Source organism: Nothoprocta perdicaria, unplaced genomic scaffold (genome assembly GCF_003342845.1).
Source record: "Nothoprocta perdicaria isolate Ctin4 unplaced genomic scaffold, notPer1 scaffold_57, whole genome shotgun sequence".
In the NCBI taxonomy this organism is placed as follows: Eukaryota; Metazoa; Chordata; class Aves; order Tinamiformes; family Tinamidae; genus Nothoprocta; species Nothoprocta perdicaria.
In genome coordinates this window covers 1,166,255-1,185,716 of record NW_020455832.1, presented here as the reverse complement: position 1 = coordinate 1,185,716, position 19,462 = coordinate 1,166,255, and the positions used below count along the sequence as shown (strand labels likewise).

The window sequence follows — 19,462 nt, the reverse complement described above, 5'->3', positions numbered from 1 at the left end:
TGTACAGAAAAAAAAATGACATATCAGATATAGCGATAGCTGCACAACCAGGCTACTAAAATATAAAGCAAGAAAATTAAGATCTGACACTTTGAAACTAAGAACATCTTTAACAACAAGAAAAATAAACTGTGTAAATCAGATGAGAGGTGACTCACAGGATTCACTTGCAGATTTATACCATTGCAGGACCGAGCAAGCATTGGTTATTTGAGCATTTCCTAAAACATTCTTAAAATACTGTATTTAAACTTAATGCTCCAAATGGAAGCAGGACCATGTTTCCAAGATACAACATTGTCACATTTTGCTACATTAATAACTTTGCTGGTCTCTAATCTTATTGAGAGTCCTTGTGATTTCAATCACCTCAGTTACCTCTAAGTTACCACGTTTGAGTTATCAGTACTAAAATAAAAAACCTATTGCATTTGTGACCTATAAAAGCAAAGTAAAAATTTAAAGAGAACAAAATGATATTTTTATTACCCCTTTTAGTTTGCAAAGCAGTACATCAATGACAAAATTTCTAATATTCTAAATATAAAAAATTGTTAACTGTCTGCTTTTAATGCTCTGTATTTCCAGTATATAAGTATGTATATACACATACAGGTATATATGAATGTGAGAATTCAGAACTATGAATTATAAAGTGAAATTAAAAGTTTCCTGTAATTTAACTGGCAAACAGAAAGATGCTGTCAAGGAATTGGCTAAACTTTGTCTTTTGCACAGGTTCCAAATTCAGATGACCTAGAAAGGTACCACGTTTTAGTAGAGCAAACCCAGCAACTTCTCRCTAGCACAAACGGGCAGAACGGGGCACCTGCTCTTTGCCCTGCTGAAACCCCACGGAGGCACCTCTGGGCTCTCGCAGGAACTGCTCAGACCTCCCTAAGCTGCAGCCCCAGTTTTGCACTGCACTGGGTTCACACAAGCTCAGTACCGGCACCAAGAAAATGCACAAGTAAAATCAGTAAAATAAAATAAAAATAACTACCAGGGAACTGAGTTCACAGATTCAGAAATACTCTTTTATCTCTGATCTAAACTCTAAACTCTGACACTCTGGTACCTCCTACCAGATCTTTAGCTCTACACTGAGACTAGCCTTTGCATATCCAGAAAAATGTYAGAGTCCTTGAACCCCACTCATTTCACCTACCTATAATGCCAGAATATCTGGTATCCTACTTAAATATTTTACCAAAAGGCTTCTCTTGCAGGGACCAGTTCTCCTGACCTTCAAATCATGAGCAACCTCCATCAGCTTTGATGAGAGAATGAGCTGAAAAGAGCCTTTACAAAGAGAGAGCTATTTATAGTGATGAAGAGTAACTGTAGGGAAGAAATAGTGATGGGTTTACTTTATAAAATCTGTGCTTTGTTGTTATAATTATTGCCTGGATATCAAGATAAATAAAAATGGTATGATGGAATACTTAATGTATGTTTCTATAATTTTAAATAGAGATGCTCACAGATATGACTGCTTTCTTTTGGGGCATTTAATTTAGTCTGAGCTTTGGATAAATGGGTTGAAATTATGAGCAATCATAACTTCTTACGCGCTAGGAAAGTAAAGGTTTTTGAAGACAAATGAGCGTGTTCTGAAGGAGGGGGAAATTAAGCTTTAATACAAAGTGATTCAACACTGGCTGACTGCCTAGTATGCCACAGTAATATTGAAGGGTCTGGGTTTTTTGTCATTTGGATACCTCAGTCCACAGGTGCTTATTCCACAATAATGTAACTAACATAAATGTAAAACATAAGCAACATACAACCTAAAGACAAGTATTTCTTCTTGGAAATTGTTGCATATGCATGTAGGCCACCCTTAACAGTAACACTGCCTAGTTTCAGGAGAGAAGCACTGGGCAGAAGGAAGGAAAAAGGGTCCAACCCCAAGAGCTCCATGATTGCCCAGGCAGGAGGTATAAGTGCGGAGAGAAACACAGGAGGAGCAATAAATGCAGGAYGGAAGGAGGAATAAATGTAGGATAAACCGAGGTCCCAACCAGTCCAGGTTATGTGTACGGCTTAAACTAAGAGCAAAGCTAAGATCATGACCACTGCCTCTGGCACTTCATTTTAAAAAATAGATTAAACAGGACAAAATATTTTTAAGCTGTGAAAACACACACTATCTTAAAGGGGAAGCATATTAAATAAGGAGAATAGCAAACATTTTGCTCATATTCTAAGCAGTGATTCCTGAGATGGAAAAGGCAGAACCTCCAGCAAATGAAGTCTGAAACAATCACATGCAGCTGGCATGGAAGTGAATGATGTCAGTTCACCATTCACTTCATGATGTCCAAACACTTTTTATTTTTAAAATATATAAGAAATCAAAAATTAAAAGGGATATCTATTTCAGAAACAAAAGTCTTTAGAGAACCATATTACAGGAAATCTTTACATTAATGTTCGTGGTACCCCTTGCTTCACATAACATCTCCGACCTATTGCTTCCTCACGGAAACAGTAGATGGGCTGTGTTTGTTTTAATTCCTTGTACCTATGAACTTTTCTCAGCGAGAGTTCCCGCATCAGTTGCCAAGTTCCTCTTTTGGAACAGGGATTCAGCAAATACCCTTATCGGTGCCATGAAGCAGGCCACAGGTGCTGGGTCTTAGAAAACACCAATAATCATTTATTATATAAGATTAAACAGAACAAAACAAGGAACAGGTTGCTGTTTCTTCCATTTCATATGCAATCCATATAAAAGGAGAAAAACATATATACATAGAGATAGGAGAAAGGAGAAAAACATATATACTTATCCCGACTTTTTAAGCAACCTCCTTCCTTCCTTTGCTCTCCTCTCACCTCCTCAGCCCTGGAAACTATTTCAGTTGAACCATTTCACAAGCAACACCTGGTAGCCTAAAGGCAAGTTTAGCCTGGACTGCTCTTCTAATGAGTCAATCAATGAATTGGCAAGGCCAGGCCTTTGTCTTTTCTTATAGTAATGCCAATGAGATAAATTAAAATCTTATGGTATATCACATCAGCTAGGTCATATGACGTAATTCCATTCACTCCATTGCTGCACTCACTAAATCTTGCTGTGTCACTTCATGGGGATTCATGGCAATCCTCAAAGTATCCTATAAATTATACTAACCACATAATACAGCCAGAGAACTACATTCAATAATGAAATGCTCATGCTTAAGCAATAAAATCAAGATTAAATGTGAAACCCAAAATAAAACAAAAACCCAGACAAATTACTTCCATGTAATTCAATTATTAGCTCTAAGTTAGATAGTACAATTTCTCTTTATAGCAAAGTGCAGTCGTGTCATTAAAATAACCTGTCCACACACAGACTGCAAAAAATAAGCACCTTTGCTGTGCTTAGTTATCTATGAGAGACCTGATTCACTGTGACCTGATTCACTGCATCTTCCGCTATGAAAGAGGACCAGTCTGGGCCTCTCCTCAAAGCGCCAGCTTCCTTCTTGGTCACTCAGCTAAAGAAAGTGAGTTTCAAAATCACTTTTTGCTAATATTCTACATATCATTCTGCTAATCTTCTACAAACCAGTTAAAGCTAACCTTCCCATTCAGACTTCATAATTTCTTTTTAAGCAGCAATGAAGCAAATAATCACGTATTTATATTTTGTATAGAAAGCAGAATGAGCATAATGGGGAATTTAAATGAAGAATGCTTTACCAAGGGCRGGGAAGAATCCTCTATAGACACAATTAACAGAATTGGTTTAATACACTTAAAACTTTTAACCTTTGTGGTCTTTGAAGTGGATAAAGGATCCGCATCTATTTCAGGTTTGTCTAAAGGGTGATACTGCCCGGAAAAGTTTCGCAGTGTTGCAAACTAATGAAATAAATTACTGTAATTTGGTTAGATCTATATTCATTAACTGTATTGCCCACCAAGGGAATGAAGACAAATTTTAATTTTACTAATGTATTTAGCTCGAGCGTGACTGCAGYACTCGGTAATGAAGGGTCTGTCCGGCGCTGCTCATTCCCTCCCCACGTCGGCCGTCCTGCCACTTGGCTCCCCACGGGATTCCTGAAGGCACCAGCAGCAGCAGGGAATGGACGGCAAAAATAMGGAGTTCAATCCCACCACAAACCATGCAAGGAGAACCAATCCCCCAAGCCCCAAAACACATGAGCAGAAAACATTAAATAAAAGGGAGGAACAGCGGAAAGCAGGGCATGGCATTCAGCTGGGATACAGCGCTGGGGATGTCGGGACTGGAAAAGAGATGTAGGATAAACCWCTCCACAGAGTGAAGGGAGAAAAAGAAAGGAGTGTTTAGAAGAAGAGGAAGACCTGAAACATCATTTAGGTGAAACATCCTGTCAGGCCCAGAAAGGGATTTTTCAAATCCCCTTCTGCTGTCCACGGTGAGACAGCAGGTAAGCAGAGCCACAGATAATGCCTCACAGTGAGACACTTGGAAAGGTATTCAGAAAATAGCAGAAAAAAATAATGCCAATAACACAGAAAGTTCTTGTAGCACCTCCATATGCAGTTTAAGAGAGTGTTCCTTATATCCCCTGTGCCATAACTTCACTACCATTAACTACCCCAGCAACAGGCTTATGTAGCTTGGTCCAAATGCACAGGATTTTTAATTTATTTTAGGCACTACGGGCTGGTCTGTCCAGGCCACCGGGGCCGGCTCCGCTCTCTGGCTGAGCAGAAGGGTTTGTTGTAGCCTTCAGCCCAGCGCTCTGCTCACCCGCGATCACCGCTGACCCCCAGGCAGCTCCTCTTCTGCAATAAAGAGTCCATAACTTTACATATATATATATGTAAAAGTTGTGGAATATAATGACCTCTCAGCATAGAGCTATATTGTGCCACTGAATTCCTGTCTACACAACAGCACTCATCTGAACGTAGGCTGTAGCCCCCGAACTGTCTCACCTATTTAGTACACAGCATGAAATGACAGATTATTTTCAAAGGAGAACAAGATAGATGCCAGCAGGAAACATTGTTTATAAAAACTGCACTACTCCTGCTGTCCCCAAGCAATAAAGCTGTTTATTCCAACCTCCTATATAATGTAAACTGAAGCCCTCAGCATTGAAAAAAGCTAGGAGCCATTCATGACTGGAAGACAAACAATAAAAAATATCTCTTTCCAAAATATACAATTAATGTCATGTTCACAAATGTCAGTTTTGCATAAAGATGCACTTCTACATTTCATGTTGTTTTTTTTCTTAAAACTATCACAAACAACAGTTTGAAATTTGATTTTGTAACCGCACATACTGATGCATTCACCATAACAATAAGCATTTATTTCCCTTCTGTCGCTATACACATTTTTTTAAATATGCATACCAGCATATTGATATTTAAGTTATATACAGAAGAATACACAAGCATGTAACAACTATTTTCCAGGCAGTAAATATAGTTTCATAGAGAAATCACAATTACATCAAGTTAGAAGCTGAAAAGCAAACTGGAAATTAAATACGGAAAAGAAGATTAGAATAAGAAATCAGGATCTGAAGCAGTTTGAGCTCAAAGTCAAGCTTAACTCTGGGCCAGGCTGTATTTCTGAGACCCACATGTTGCTAGAAACGCAGAATCCCTGGCCATGGTACCAACCAGCTTTGCAGCCCACGAGCCCAGGCTCCCTCGGGCATCRCCTACGCAGAGGGCTCTGCAGCCACCCACTGCAGGGTGTTCCTGATATAACAATAATAATAAACATACTAATGATGATAACAGTGAAGTCAGCCAAGGGAGGACACCGATGGCAGGCAATAGAGCAATTTTTCCATCGTGATCTTGTACACGTTAGTGATACCACCATCTTTTTTACGGGAGGTCAAAGGCTATAGGAAATTACTTCCCAATTAAAGGTTTGGGCTGTATAATATGCACAAAAACACCCCAAAGATGAAAATAGTCATTAAATAAAAAAGAAAAAAAGGAAAGGAACAAGTGAGAAGTTTGAGATAGACCAGCCTCTAGCTCAAGACCTTCCCCCTTTGCAGTTTATAAAACATGGAAATTGCAGACCTTTACAGTTTATCATCAAGGTGGTAATAAAATCTAAAAAGAAACAGCAAAAACACACYTTTTGGTCAAAGGAAAATCTAGGATAGGTATAGCTTGATTTACATACATATGCTTTAGTGCTACAACGTATCCAGTATGCCTACTGTCAATGCTCTGCTTTATATCCATTCAGAAAATAAAAAAAGGAGCTCAAATACATGAGCTATATTTCTACCCGCTATACTTTAACATTAAGGCATAAAATTGATGCAAGCTTTTTTTGCTAAAGGAAAAATTTGACCACATGGCTGAAGTGAATACGAGAAACCATGGGAAATCAGTGATTTAAATTCACCAAATTTACCTCACAGATTTTAAAGCTCTGTCCAGGCCCCCCACTAACCCACCCTGACTCTGAAATGCACAAATTCAGTGCATCAGAATGTTTTAAAATGGTATATTAAATCATATTAAAAGTAGGCCATAGTGTATGGAAAATAAAAGCTGAAGGAAAGTACCATATGCTTGGAGAAATAAGTCCGTAGTGCTATTGGCACATCTGACCTCATGACTGAAAAAAAGAAATAGAAAAAATCCACACAAGATTAGGATTTTATTTCACCCTGGACAGATATCACAAACAATAACTAACAGGAAGAAGGAAGGAGGCAATATGGTAAAAACAATATTCTGCACAGTGAATTTCTGCTCACAAAGACAGCAGTAGCAACCAACTTCTCTTCCCATTTCGACATACAGTTGAGCTGTTTTCATTGCTGACTTTTGCTAGATGCTAGAAAAGCTCATGGGATGTTAGGAGTCAGACACATTCTTCAGTAATAACCATGACATTTTGTTCATCTCCTAAAATTAAACTTTTCTTATTTATTAAACCGATCAAAAGGGTGATCGGTGCCGTAGCGCACAAGCTGCTCAGCCTTCTGAAAAATAAATGATCTTGCTTTTATTTGTGACAAATGCAGAATTTATTTATATGCATATACATATATTTACATGTAGTTTCAATGGACCCTATATCTTTATTGCTGCCGATCTTATCAGCTGCTCCTACCCTGAGCAGGGGCAAGGCAGAATCCCCCCTTCCCGCTGCTCTCGCCCCTTTCCCAGCGCATGGATCAGCAGGGTGCTCCTACTCCGGCTGCGGAAAGAGGCCCCTCCAGCAGAGCCAAGGATATTCTGTTTCAACTCCAGGTTTTCTGATTGCTGYCAGTTTCAATATTTGACTAATGAAACCAAAATGACCACCCCAGAGAAGCCTTCTGTGTGCTGAAAGTTAACAAATTGGTGAAAAGTTTAACTCTTTCATTCACCGCCTTTTCATGTCACCCTGCTCTCAAGCAGTGTGATCTCAGATTTGATCAGACCCCGGGCAACTCTTGAGGTGAAGTGAGGGAAAAGATTTCCCAAATAAAAGTGTTCTTGCCGTGTCTCTGAATAAATTTGGGGAGAAATGCAAGATTTTTCAAGTAATTCCTCAAAGCTGGGGTGCTGGGGAGGAACAGAAAGCACTGCAGCACAGGGAGGCTGACAAAAAAAAATCCTTTTTAAAGGATTTCAGAACAAAATTAAAGATTGCAAATTTTGCTCCTAGGAATAGCTGATCTCCAAGAGAGAACTACTGAAATAATTGAGTAAAACAGCAAGGATAAAAGTCTTCTACGTTTCTAAAGGCATCCTAAAACCCTATTTGCAATTTTGTTTTATAATGGCAAAATACGGATCTTTGCTAGAAACACTTCGCATAACTTACTTTGCGGGCTTTAAAAAATACCCAAACTTTCTGACACCCTGATCACGGCCCTGTGAATAACCAAAGGAACTAAACTGCGAGCAAGCCATAGGTAGAAATGCGCAACCAGCATAAAGAACCGTAATATCTTTAAGGACTCAGAAGGCAGAATTAATCTTTTCCATTCCTTTGATGCATCACTCTAATTTAGCCAAGCCCTCCAATTTAACAGAGCACAGCACAACAGACAGGAGTGAAACCAATTACTCCCAGAAATTTGCACAGGCTTCCTGCCTTTCTCCCTTTTAAGGCCTTAAACCCTTGACAAGTGGAGAGGATAGCAATTCCTTTAACAACTGCTAGGATCTCTCTAACTCTGTGCCCTTATTAGCCCCTGCTCTAGCAGCCTGTAATGACTTCCCAGAAATAGGGGATGTTTCCGTGGCGGAACCAGCTGTGGTGCTGCCGTGACTGCAGCCTGCGTGATGGCTCTGCCCACGGGAAAGGAGACGGGGGCCACACGAAAGCAGCCGTGCTGCTTTGGCACGTGGCACCTGCAGGCCTCAGAGCACAGCCCCCGCGAGCGCTCCGCCGTGCTGAGCACTGACAAAGATCATTGTGGAAAGAAATATAGTCCAAAGGATGTAATTTGCACAGCAAGCTTGGAAAGGAACATCTCCAGAAAGCCTCCATCCAACGGCATGCCTCGGRGCCTGCAGGACATCCAGGGTTTTCCATAGCAAAACTACCGTCCTTTCCACAGAACCATAAGGCCTGATTAGACCAGGACTATTATCCCCGATGTCARTCATCAATTCTGCCCTGGTGGTTTCCTGGCATGGCCAGTGCCTCACATCTCATGCCAGACCTACTGTCTGCTGCTCTTAATGCACATACTGGCAGGGGGCACAGCGCATTCCAGCTCCTCAGCACGGTCCTGCTGGGTATGCAGGAATATGTCTGGAAGTTGCTACACGACTTGACTATGCAGGATTTCTACCCTACTCTGCAATCTCATTAGCCCCCATTTTTGCAAGTCTGTTCAGGTTACTCATTTCTACTGAGGGTATTTCTATGGTTTTCAGCACAGCGCTTCAGTAAAGAGCCAGTTATACAGAAGATATGGAAAACCACCACGTATCATATATAGTATCATAACAATAGAGGTAAGAAATACTATAACTATATAAGCATAGACCCTGTTGCCTTGCCCTTTGTCATTATATAAGAACAAAACATGATGTTCTGAGATTTCTAGCTTGCTTTTTATCAAGCGTTGCAGAGTCCTGCTTGAGCAGGGGCTTGGACTAGGTGATCCCTAGAGGTCCCTTCCAACCTCAGCCGTGCTGTGACTCTGGGAAACTCTGCTGAACTAAAAAGGAAAAACAAAAGGCAACAACAGAAGAGAGAGGCTTATCCAGCGAGGAACAAAAGGCCCCCAGGTAACGCTGAAAACGATGTCAGAGGGAAAAGCCCCCAGATGAAGCCCCAATATGGCTGCCTGCCACGGCTCCCAGCCTGGCTCCGCAGGCCCGGCCAGCCCTGCCCTCGGCCGCCCCGCGCGCCCTCCCCGCCTCACGCGGCCTCCCCGCTGCTCCTCACACCCTGCGAACAGGCCGCACGCTAATTAATTGTCCTGCTGATAGGAAACCTCAAAAGGATCTGGTCTTCCAAGCACATGCAGACTCATTAACAAATTAAATGAATCAATGAATGCACACGCCGTCTCTCAAAYACAATGAAAAACAGAGCAGAACAAAATCCCCCCAAACTTGCCTGGCCCAGCACAGAAATTTGCAAGCTCAGATGCCAATCTCGTAACTAAAGCAACAAATACACTCTGAGACTACCACTAGTGCCYAATTATTTACCTAACTGATAAATAAACACAGCTAGTTAGGTTGTTTAGAGACCAAAATCACCACAAAACTTAATACTTCCTTGAAAATGGATATTCATATATTAAAATATTCACATAGCCAACATTTCCTAAGATCACAATTAACATTCCTTTTCCAACTTCTTTTGCTGAAACAGCAGTTTCATTAATTACCKCAGTGAAAATCTAATGATGTATGAAAATATGCCTCAAAAAAATCAAACAAATAAAACTATTACAGGAGATGGCTTCTAGTCTGGGGACCAACTTTACATTTGAATGCATATGGATACAGAGAGAGCAGCTAAATGCATCTATACTAATTCTACCCCCCTCCCATGGAAAGCAGCAATGGAATTACCGCCGCAGTTGCTAACATTAAATGTGCAGAGGAACATACACAGCTATCAAGAACACGAACTGAAATAAATCTGCAGCCAATTATAAAATAAAATAGTTAATAGCTCACATTTGGTTTTGATTTTTTTATAGAATGGGATATTTTTTACGTTCCTGTCTAATTAAGACGGCTGCATAAAACATATTTGGAATATARTGATTGAATATTTTGGAATTGGTGATTATGGACTTCGAATACTAATGTAACTTTTGTGCATGACAGAGAGTAGTTATAAAATATCTGCCCAGTTCTGGATTGTAAAAAACATCCCCTGCAGCCACCAGGCAGAGTGTGAAAAGCTCGTGTTGTGTCAAATGYTAAATCTCACTTCAAATCTTCTCTTTATAAAGCAAATTAAGTTTTTATACATTACTGCTGTAAAATACAAAATTTACATATTTATGTTCAATGCAATATGTCAACATTTTCATGTCACGTTGTATGAAGAAGAAAAGCAGGGCTGTAATCCTGCATAGGCGCTATTCTATCTATTTGTAGTCTTCATAGTAAAGATGCATTTTCCTTACACATTTAAAGAAACTTCTTGAAAAATGTGAGGCAAATGAATAAATGAAATGATTGCTAAATAATCTTAATTTTAGACCTTTAACTCCTCATGACTCCCAGAATAYTAATGAAGACAGAAAACATAAGCTAGAATTATTTAATGTCTCAAAAAATTCCACGATTAAAAGTAATATAGAAGWAATAAGCATGATAGCAATCTCTTCAAGTACATAATTAATATATAAAGAGTAAAAAGCATTTGAAAGTGCAACACCAAAATCAGTCTACACATGGCTACTCTATTGCTATATTACCAGCTTTTCAACAGTAAATTGTTTATCAGGATAACACTCTCTACATAAAACAACCCTGTTGATATCAGTTGCAAAAAACAGCAGCACTTCACATATGATAGAAATGCACATGTGATTCAAAAGCGGAACCATTTGCAGCTGCCCATTTTCAGTCTAATGCAGCTTTTGGAAGCGCAATGATCCCATTACAAATTTAATCTGTATAACTGTGGTGTTTATATCACGCTTGAAGAACCACTATCACACAAGAATATATTTCTTTGCAATATTCTGGGCTAGCATAAAGATTAGACTGATAAAGTAATATATATATATGCATATATATTACCTGTTCTTGCCTCTCCAGCCACTTGTCCACCATGGGATGACTGGCACTTAACGATGAGCGAGCATTGTCTCTCTGAAACTGGTTAGACCAGCTACTAGTATCTCGTGGTAGGCTTCTGTAGTTCTCATCTTTCTAGTTTAAAAGAAACAAAAAAGTGGCTTATAAAAAACAACCAGTCCTTGCGCGTTGCCAGTGCAGCTGGTTATTAAGAGAACCCGAGAGGAACACCCACAGAGGCGAGAGCAGCCGGGGTGCCCGCGGGCTCGCGGCGTCCAGGCCCCGCTCCCGCTCCTGCTTCCCCTCCTCTTTGCTCCAGCRTAAAACCTCCAAGGGATGGACCTGCCATGCACCCATCAGAGGGGCTTTCAGAACATGGGGCTCCTTAGGCTCCCTCTTCCCAAGAGAAATTTATTCTAGAGCAGTACAGCTTAGTGACAGCTAAGGCCAACGTGTAATTCTCCCAAGTCTCTCCATGTAATCAATTGTACAGTTTGAGCTGTCTCATTGCTCCAGGTACTGTCCTAAGAGAGGAAATGAGAAAAGGCATGCTGAAATGAGCCGATTCCCACCTGTTTTTGCTGTGCTGCTTTAAAGAGAGTCCAAAACTGGAATTTATTATTCCACATCACAAGGAAACATTATGACTGGTCATACCCTTTTTTTTTATTTAATGCCTCAGCATTAAATGTTCATATATATATGTTTATGTATATACCAAGTAAAGAATTCACACTGGCAAATCTCTTAGAAAGTTTCTTTTTTTTTATTTATTTTTTGTTAATTTTTTTCCCCTTACCCCTGTTTGCTTGGCGTGCTGGAAACCTACAAATAGGGGCACATTTGCACAACAACAGCAGATGGAGATTGTGCTGACAGAGACACATGTATCCCATTGAGATTGATAAAAAAGAAATATTTTGTCTTTTAATTGATGAGTTATAGTTTGAAATTTCTGCACATCTTTCCCACAGACTACAAATTCTAAAGCTAATTAGTCCATACCGAGCGCAAACACTAAATGCCAATAAAAACACCCAGGCAGGTCTTTAATGATGGGAGTTATCCTTAGCCCACCAAAGTCAACGGAACTGCTGATAATTTACAACAGGCTCCTTCCCCTCAACAGAAATAATATGTGGAACTGCAGTTTTACTTGTCTGTTCAAAGGTGGATTATAAATATCCTATAAGGAGCCTTCAGGGACTGAATATTTTTGCCAGTCAGAGTTTCCTTATCCATCCTCAAACCAATCCAAACAGTTAAGAGAGAGGATCAATCTTCCTGATAGTTATTCATGTGCAAATAAAGTAGCATCAGAGGCTACACAATTTGCAATGCTATTGCCTACATGAATCTTGAAAATCTCTGGGAAAACAAAATAGGATAAACAGTGCACTTCCATAGTTAAAAGCTGTCTTTCCCAGTTTATATAGTACACAGCAAATTTCTGACACACTTAAAAATCTTCATTCAATAAACATGAGTACTACCTTCCCTATTTACTGAATTAGTAGTATCCATTTCTCTCTTTTTCACCAAATCTACCCTCCCATGCCCTTTACCATTTTATTTTTTGCAAACGTCTATTTCTTGCTTTGCTAGGAAATTCAACCGTCGCTGCCACTGTGATATACAGCAGTTTTCCAAAACTTCCACTATGACAGCTGCCTCTTTCCCTAAGTACGAAACTTAAGCCTTCCCAACTGATGACAAATTATTTTCCTGAAAAGAACTGGAAAAAAAATTCTTCCATTTCAAGAAATGAAGGCTTGAATTCAACTAGCACAAGTTATCTCCATAGTTCAATACCTGCACAGATAACTATCCTAACAAACCAGCATCATAGATTAGTTTATCCTGCTGTAAATAAATTATAATTTCTAGTTGTGAGTGTAGTTAACCACACAGCAACCTAGGAAGCAACTCGCTCAGTGCCTTGTTTAGAGAAGGGCTAAGGCAAGTCCGTCACTGCTTTGTTCAACTGGCCCTTTGCAGAGCCATAAGAGACTGCAAACAGTCTGTGGGAATTGATTTTTTCCTGTTGCTTCTCCAATCTCCTCCTTTGGTGATTGAGGTGATGCAATAAGGCAAAAAAAAAATTGTTCAACCCGAAGAAAAGGTGTAACAACACAATCAGTCCAGACAAAGAGATAGAAGGATATGTATTGATGGACACAAAAAGCCCCCCACACAGTTGGTTCATGAGTTATTTGCCATCTGACAATAAATTTTTTATCCGACAGACTATTGCCTAGCCTGAATGAATAGAAATTTCTTCCTTATTTGTAAAAAGAGATGTTTTCTGTATTTCTGTACTTCAAAGGTAATTCCCTTTGTGTGGATTTATGTGTACAATTTTCAATTCAAACTTTTAAAAAAAGACAATTTCATCTGTGCTAAAAAAATCTCTGCAGTGTCCCACATACAACAAGGCGTTTTAACAAGAGTAAAAGAGAAGGAAAAGAAATAAGAAAAAAGTTCATCTACGGATGTGTTCTTCAGTCATCCAAATGCTGAGTCCATAATCTGGATAGTGCAAGGCTGTATTATTGGTTATACTTTCTATTGTAATTTCTTGTTGTAAGAAGTCTTACGTGCTTCAGCACATGACATAGGTCAAATTATCTAAGCAAAAAGTCCAAATATTCAGTGTAGCTATACTAATACTGAGAATTTTCCAAGGAGTTTATTCRAAGTAAAATATTTTTGATGTTTAGACGTTTAAATGTTCATTCCATGCACGTAAATATTTCTGCTGTATTGCAGCCTGGTAGAGGAGGGCCTGTTTCCCGCTAAGAGCTCCACCAGCCCATTTTCTCCACGGCAAGCCACGCGGCAGATCTACCGGCAGAAATACGAGCTGGAACGTTACCCAGATAAGGTTCTTGTGACTTGCTGTGTTTTATAATGCTGCTATTCAAGGCCGCTCAAAATAGCGCTATTGTCAGAACGTAATAAAATACTTGTGCGGTGCTGGAATCACCCACGGCCTTACAGAGCTGTTAGCCAAAGAGTGAAATTTCAGAAAAACAACCTGCCGCAGACCAGTCCGACACCCATTGCTTTGTTGTTGCTTTTTGGCAAGCCTCTATCTCTGCACTCCAGCGGGGCCAGCGATGACACAAGCGTTGAGATGGACCAGAAGCACAGAGAACAGCACGGCAAGCACCGCTGCACGAGGTCCTTCCCTTGTACAGCTGCACAGCAAAACCTTCACAGGCAACAGGCATCTGAATATAGCACAGACATCTGCACAGAGGGAAAACACAGAGCTGCAGCAACGTGCAAATCCTGCACGGCCATTTACTGAACCAACTGCTAGGCAGCTTGCTGTAAAAGGTAAAATATGGAGATGAACAACCCAGAAAGCTGTTCTTCTATTCAGCATGATCTATTTAGAAACCCAAAACAAAGCCCAAGCACACCTGCTCCGAGCCTCCATCTGACTGGAAAAACTCTGTGTTGCTTTAAACTTCAATACCTTTTAGAGACAGATTTTATGGCAAAGCCATCAGGGTCACGCTGAGCATTTGCGCTTCTTCCGGAGCTGCAGCTGTCAGCCCTCCCGGGATTGCTACWGACACGGATCATCAGTTACAATTAAATGCTCTAATCTTTTTTTTTTTTTTAAAGAAGAAAGTAGGTTTTTTATCCCCAGGCATCTTTGAGGACGGCAGGCCACGTCGGGTTTATAATATTTGTAATGGAAATTGATCAATAAAACACTAAATCTGTCAAATCACAGTATTACAGCTACACTTAATAAGAGCATTTTCCAGTATTTTTAATGACGATGCGTATAATAACACCTCAAGATTTAGTACTGTGTGATTTCCCTGCAGGGGTTTGCTGGAGGACTGGGTGAATAGAAAATGTGATTTCTCTGTATCTTCAATTTTAGGTGATTTGCAGTATATAACAAGCCTCTCATCAAAGCCTCTGCAGCTTACTGCCTAAATGATGACTCGCACAGTCCAGGCACTTTAATTACTAGCTACCAGTGCATAAACTCACGAGTGATTTTGTCCTGCAGTTGTAATATCAAAGACTCACCCGCATCCCTGTCCCAAATGTAACACTTTCCGCGCTGTAAGGTGACAGTGCCAAGTCTATTAGTTCATTTGCTGTTAGGCCACTTTCCAAATAGCTAAAAGGCTGGATTTTCTTTTGCTTTCTTTTGAAACTTCTATATGTCCAATGTAAAGCAGTAAGAGCTCTCAGTATTTTCTCCTACTCTTATTGGATAGCAATATAAAAAAGATTGAAATAGACTGAAGACCTCTTCAATATAATTTTCTGGAAGGCGAACACAAAATGTAAATCAGGTTTTCACTTTAATTATTTCTATAGCAGATTATCTACCTCCCTTCACAGATTATTACTGAGAGACACCATTCATGGCCCTTTTTTGCTTTGTTTTATTTTTTGTAAACTCTAAGTTTTGGAAAACATTTACAGCTTGTTAATTCTTCTAGTTAGACTATACAGAAAATATAGTGGCATTATCAGGACGCTCTTCCTCTAACCTTCATTTGGGGGAAAAGAAAGAAAAATGCAGAAAAATATATATATTCTTCCAAATACAGTATTTTTTAAAATCTAATTCGCATTGTTTATCCAGAAGTGAGAATGCATTTATAAACAGACATTGTATGTATGTACAGTAGTTCTTTACAGTAGTGTAAAAGGACTATAAGAAGGGTCTGGCAGAAATGGGGGAAATACAGACCGCACAGACCACGCATGCTACAGCCTGCATGCGGATGAGAACTGGAGCTGCCCATTAATCACATCACACAGGAGAAGGAGAAAACAGGAAACTATAGATTGTCATGTCGGGTGGTTGATCATACAAAATAAAGCAAGTTTTCATATATGCTGTACTTCGTAACAGCAATTTAAAGAGTTTTCCATAAGAAAAAAAAAAAAAAAGAACCAAAAAAAACCTCCTTGTTGGCCCTGTGAGAACAGAAAAGCTGAACTGAGCCTCTGAGATACTCACTGACATGTTCAAGTTCATGAAGTCTAACATTTGCTACACACTAAAATGTGGATTTCACATTCCTAGTCTTCTCCCATCTATGCAAATTAGACTTTTTAAAGTGTGTGTTACATTTAGTTTTAGAATAACTGAATCCCAGTAAGGTCTATCCTTGAGCAGGGTGTCAGATAGCTTGTAGCTATGCTAGAAGCATCCCCAGTTGGGCTTAACGAAGGTCACAGAATCACCACAGCTGTGATGGCCTTAGACAAGAATTGTTCATGCTCATAAGAATTGAGACAATCCTTCATCTATTGAAATTACCATTTTATTTGACAGATTTTTAGCAAAGAAGTTTCTATAATTGTATCTATTGGCTGAAAAAAGTTTCTCCAATTTCTTCTTATGCTCAAATATACAGAGCAGAGCATGTCAGCTTCTGGACAGCAATATACCACACTTGGCCTTCCAGGGATTCTGGAAGCTGCTACTAACCAATAATAAGAAATATATAACAAAAGTATAACTGATGCAAATGCTTTTTTGCATGATGCAAATGTGAATATGTAAATATAATAATATATACTGCAAATATAATAATATATACATGTACCAGTTCTTCATGTTGTCTGAGGACCTAATGAACAGGCTCCTTGTTTTTCTATTGGAAAGCAATGATGACTCCTGTGTTAAAGAATTACCTTAGCTTTGTGCTTCCCCTCAGCTCTAACCTTGAGAATGGATCACACCAGTTACTCGTAAAAAAATTTTAGGATGCAGAATATATATATCTAACGTTATCCAGGAACACAGTCATTTTGCATTTCCTCTCTGTGATGACAATAAAAGAGAAGAAAAACCAAGTCATTTCATTGCTGGTCCTTAGCCTGCCTCTACAGTTCATGAACAGAATTAATGTCTTATGCATCAAGACCTGCTATTAGATCCCAAGGAGGGAAAAGACAATTTAAAAGTCAATGTTATATTGAACTTCAATCATCTTATTTTCCTGAAATCTTCAAAGTTTTGCAGTTCCAATTCGTATCTTCTGTGCTATTTTTTGATTGACTAGCAAGGCCTGACTTAAAGAAAAAAGCAATTGCTAGGGGCTGTGACAAACGGATGTTTTTCTGTGCAGATGGCATTATATRTAGATATTTACTGGCAAAGAATATGGGCTAAATTAACTAAAAATTGTGTGTCTGCCAATCCAAATCATTCTGTTGATCTCACTTGTTTACAAAGGAAAATCAAAAATGTCATAATCTTTGCATGTACACATGCAAAATCAAAAATTACCAGGCACAGTGTGTGTTGGTTCTTCTCAGATGAAGGGACAGAAAAAATAGTTCTTCTCTCACTACTTTTTAATCTCACAATAAAACTTCAAGAATGAGAAGTTGCAACAACCAAAATAATACATGGTGGTTGATATTCTACAGTCATAATTCTGAAGTTGGATTTTATTTCTGTAAGCTTTTTCAGATAACATAAAAAACATCACTTTCTATAGCTTCATTGTAAAGAAAAATAAATGAACAGTGTCGTGAAGCTGCAGCTCTGATTCTTGTACACATTACACTCAAAGAGCAGTTTGCATTCTCGCTCTTTCTCATGAAAGTAAAATATTCATCTAGACCAATTACAGACTATTATTGAGGAAGTTTGTTTTCATTTCTTATATCCACATAGGTCTCTGTGACTTCTTTTAAAGCTAGTAAAATAATCACCAAATTAACAAATTAAGAATACGAGGAACTAAGTTACACTGTCATCTCTCATATGACCACACTAATGGGACTACATAAAAAGATTTGTACAATTAGATATTCTATTTTTAAATTTTCTGAAGTGAGCCAATTCCCACCTCTTTTTGCTGTGCTGCTTTAAAGGCCTCTAAAGATTTTTTGTTTATCCAGCTACATATGAATCTACGTAATTATCTGTTTATCGGCAATATATTTATGCACAATCCTGCCATTTTCATCAGATACTCAATTTTGTACCCAAATTCATATAAGGTTTAAGGCCTATTGGATTCAGACAAAATGTAGATTTATATGAAAGCATTTGTTAAGTTTTGCTTGCTTGCTATCAGTGTCAACATTCCTTCTCTCCCAAGAAATCAAAAGAATATTGCAGGAGTGGGAAAAAATACTAATAAAGTAATTTCAAAAGTATACTCTGGCAATTAAAAAATGGATTATTGAGAGCAAATATATTTTGGGCGATAGGGCGATCGGCAAGCACAGAGGGGCAGGGAACTGCACAGGAAGCCGCAGCTGTTTCTGCGCACGGCGGCGCCCTGTGGGCCGGCCCGGCAGCGATGGCGCCGCCTGCCAGGCCCCAGCACCGCTGCGCACGGCTGCGCTCCGCCACAAAAGCCAAGGTTCCAAGGTCATCCTGCCACCTCGGCCTGACTTGAACATTCATTTCAGACCTAAAGCTAAGATCTCAGGCCTCAGGCAGCACTTCATTTCCAGGCCTGCTGGAAGAGGCCTATATATGTATTTAGGCCTGCAAGCTATACTGCATGTTTCTCCTTCAAGCTGACCTTACAGCACCATGGTCACCTTAGACCCTGCACGTCTCATCAAGGCCTCCTTGACTTGGCTTCCTTCTCCATTAATTGACAGCTCAAGCTTTCTAACAGGTTGAAAAACAAAGCTTAAGTGCTATCTGGTTCAGCCTCCAACTATATATTATATTTAATAACAGAAGGTTATTAAATCTAGTCACTTTCTAAGGTGACTAGATTTTCCTTGTTTGAAAGCCTGTATTTTCCGGAGCTCAGTTCCCCTTCCTGGGGTTCATCACCTCTTCCGTACACGCCCCTGGCCATATCAGTCCCACACAAATCCGAATTTTATTCCGAGACTGTCTGTATTGGCTATCATTCCTTGTTATATTTTGTGACTAGTATTTGCAGCAAAATAACATAAATTCTTCTAAAAATACAACAATTACTTTAAAAAGGCTTAAATAATCACGAGTTAATGCTTTCTGAACCCATGCTACAACCGTAAAGCAGAGCATTTTACTTCAAATATAGTTGACATTTCTTTCTCACTAGCAACACAGCCAACATCCAAACCTGATTTTCACCAATAAACAACCATGAAAATATGGGGGGGAAAAAAAAGGCATCCACAGAACTGCAAAAGCTGTGCAAGTCAACTCATGTGGGCTACAGCTACGCAGATAAGAACAAGCCAAAATCCACTAACTATTGCCAAAGAAAAAGTGCATGCCATCCTCACCTTGAAAAAGATAACTAAGCCT

The 19,462-nt window shown here is 39.4% G+C and overlaps 1 protein-coding gene across 1 annotated transcript in view; it reads right to left on the bottom strand.

The window, feature by feature from the left end:
* PARD3 (par-3 family cell polarity regulator) overlaps positions 1 to 19,462 on the bottom strand; it is a 388,174-nt gene that overhangs the window by 228,765 nt on the left and 139,947 nt on the right. Inside the window, exon 5 of the mRNA XM_026048772.1 lies at positions 11,200 to 11,331. Coding sequence (XP_025904557.1) covers positions 11,200 to 11,331 — 132 coding nt within the window. The remainder of the gene's footprint in view (positions 1 to 11,199; positions 11,332 to 19,462) is intronic.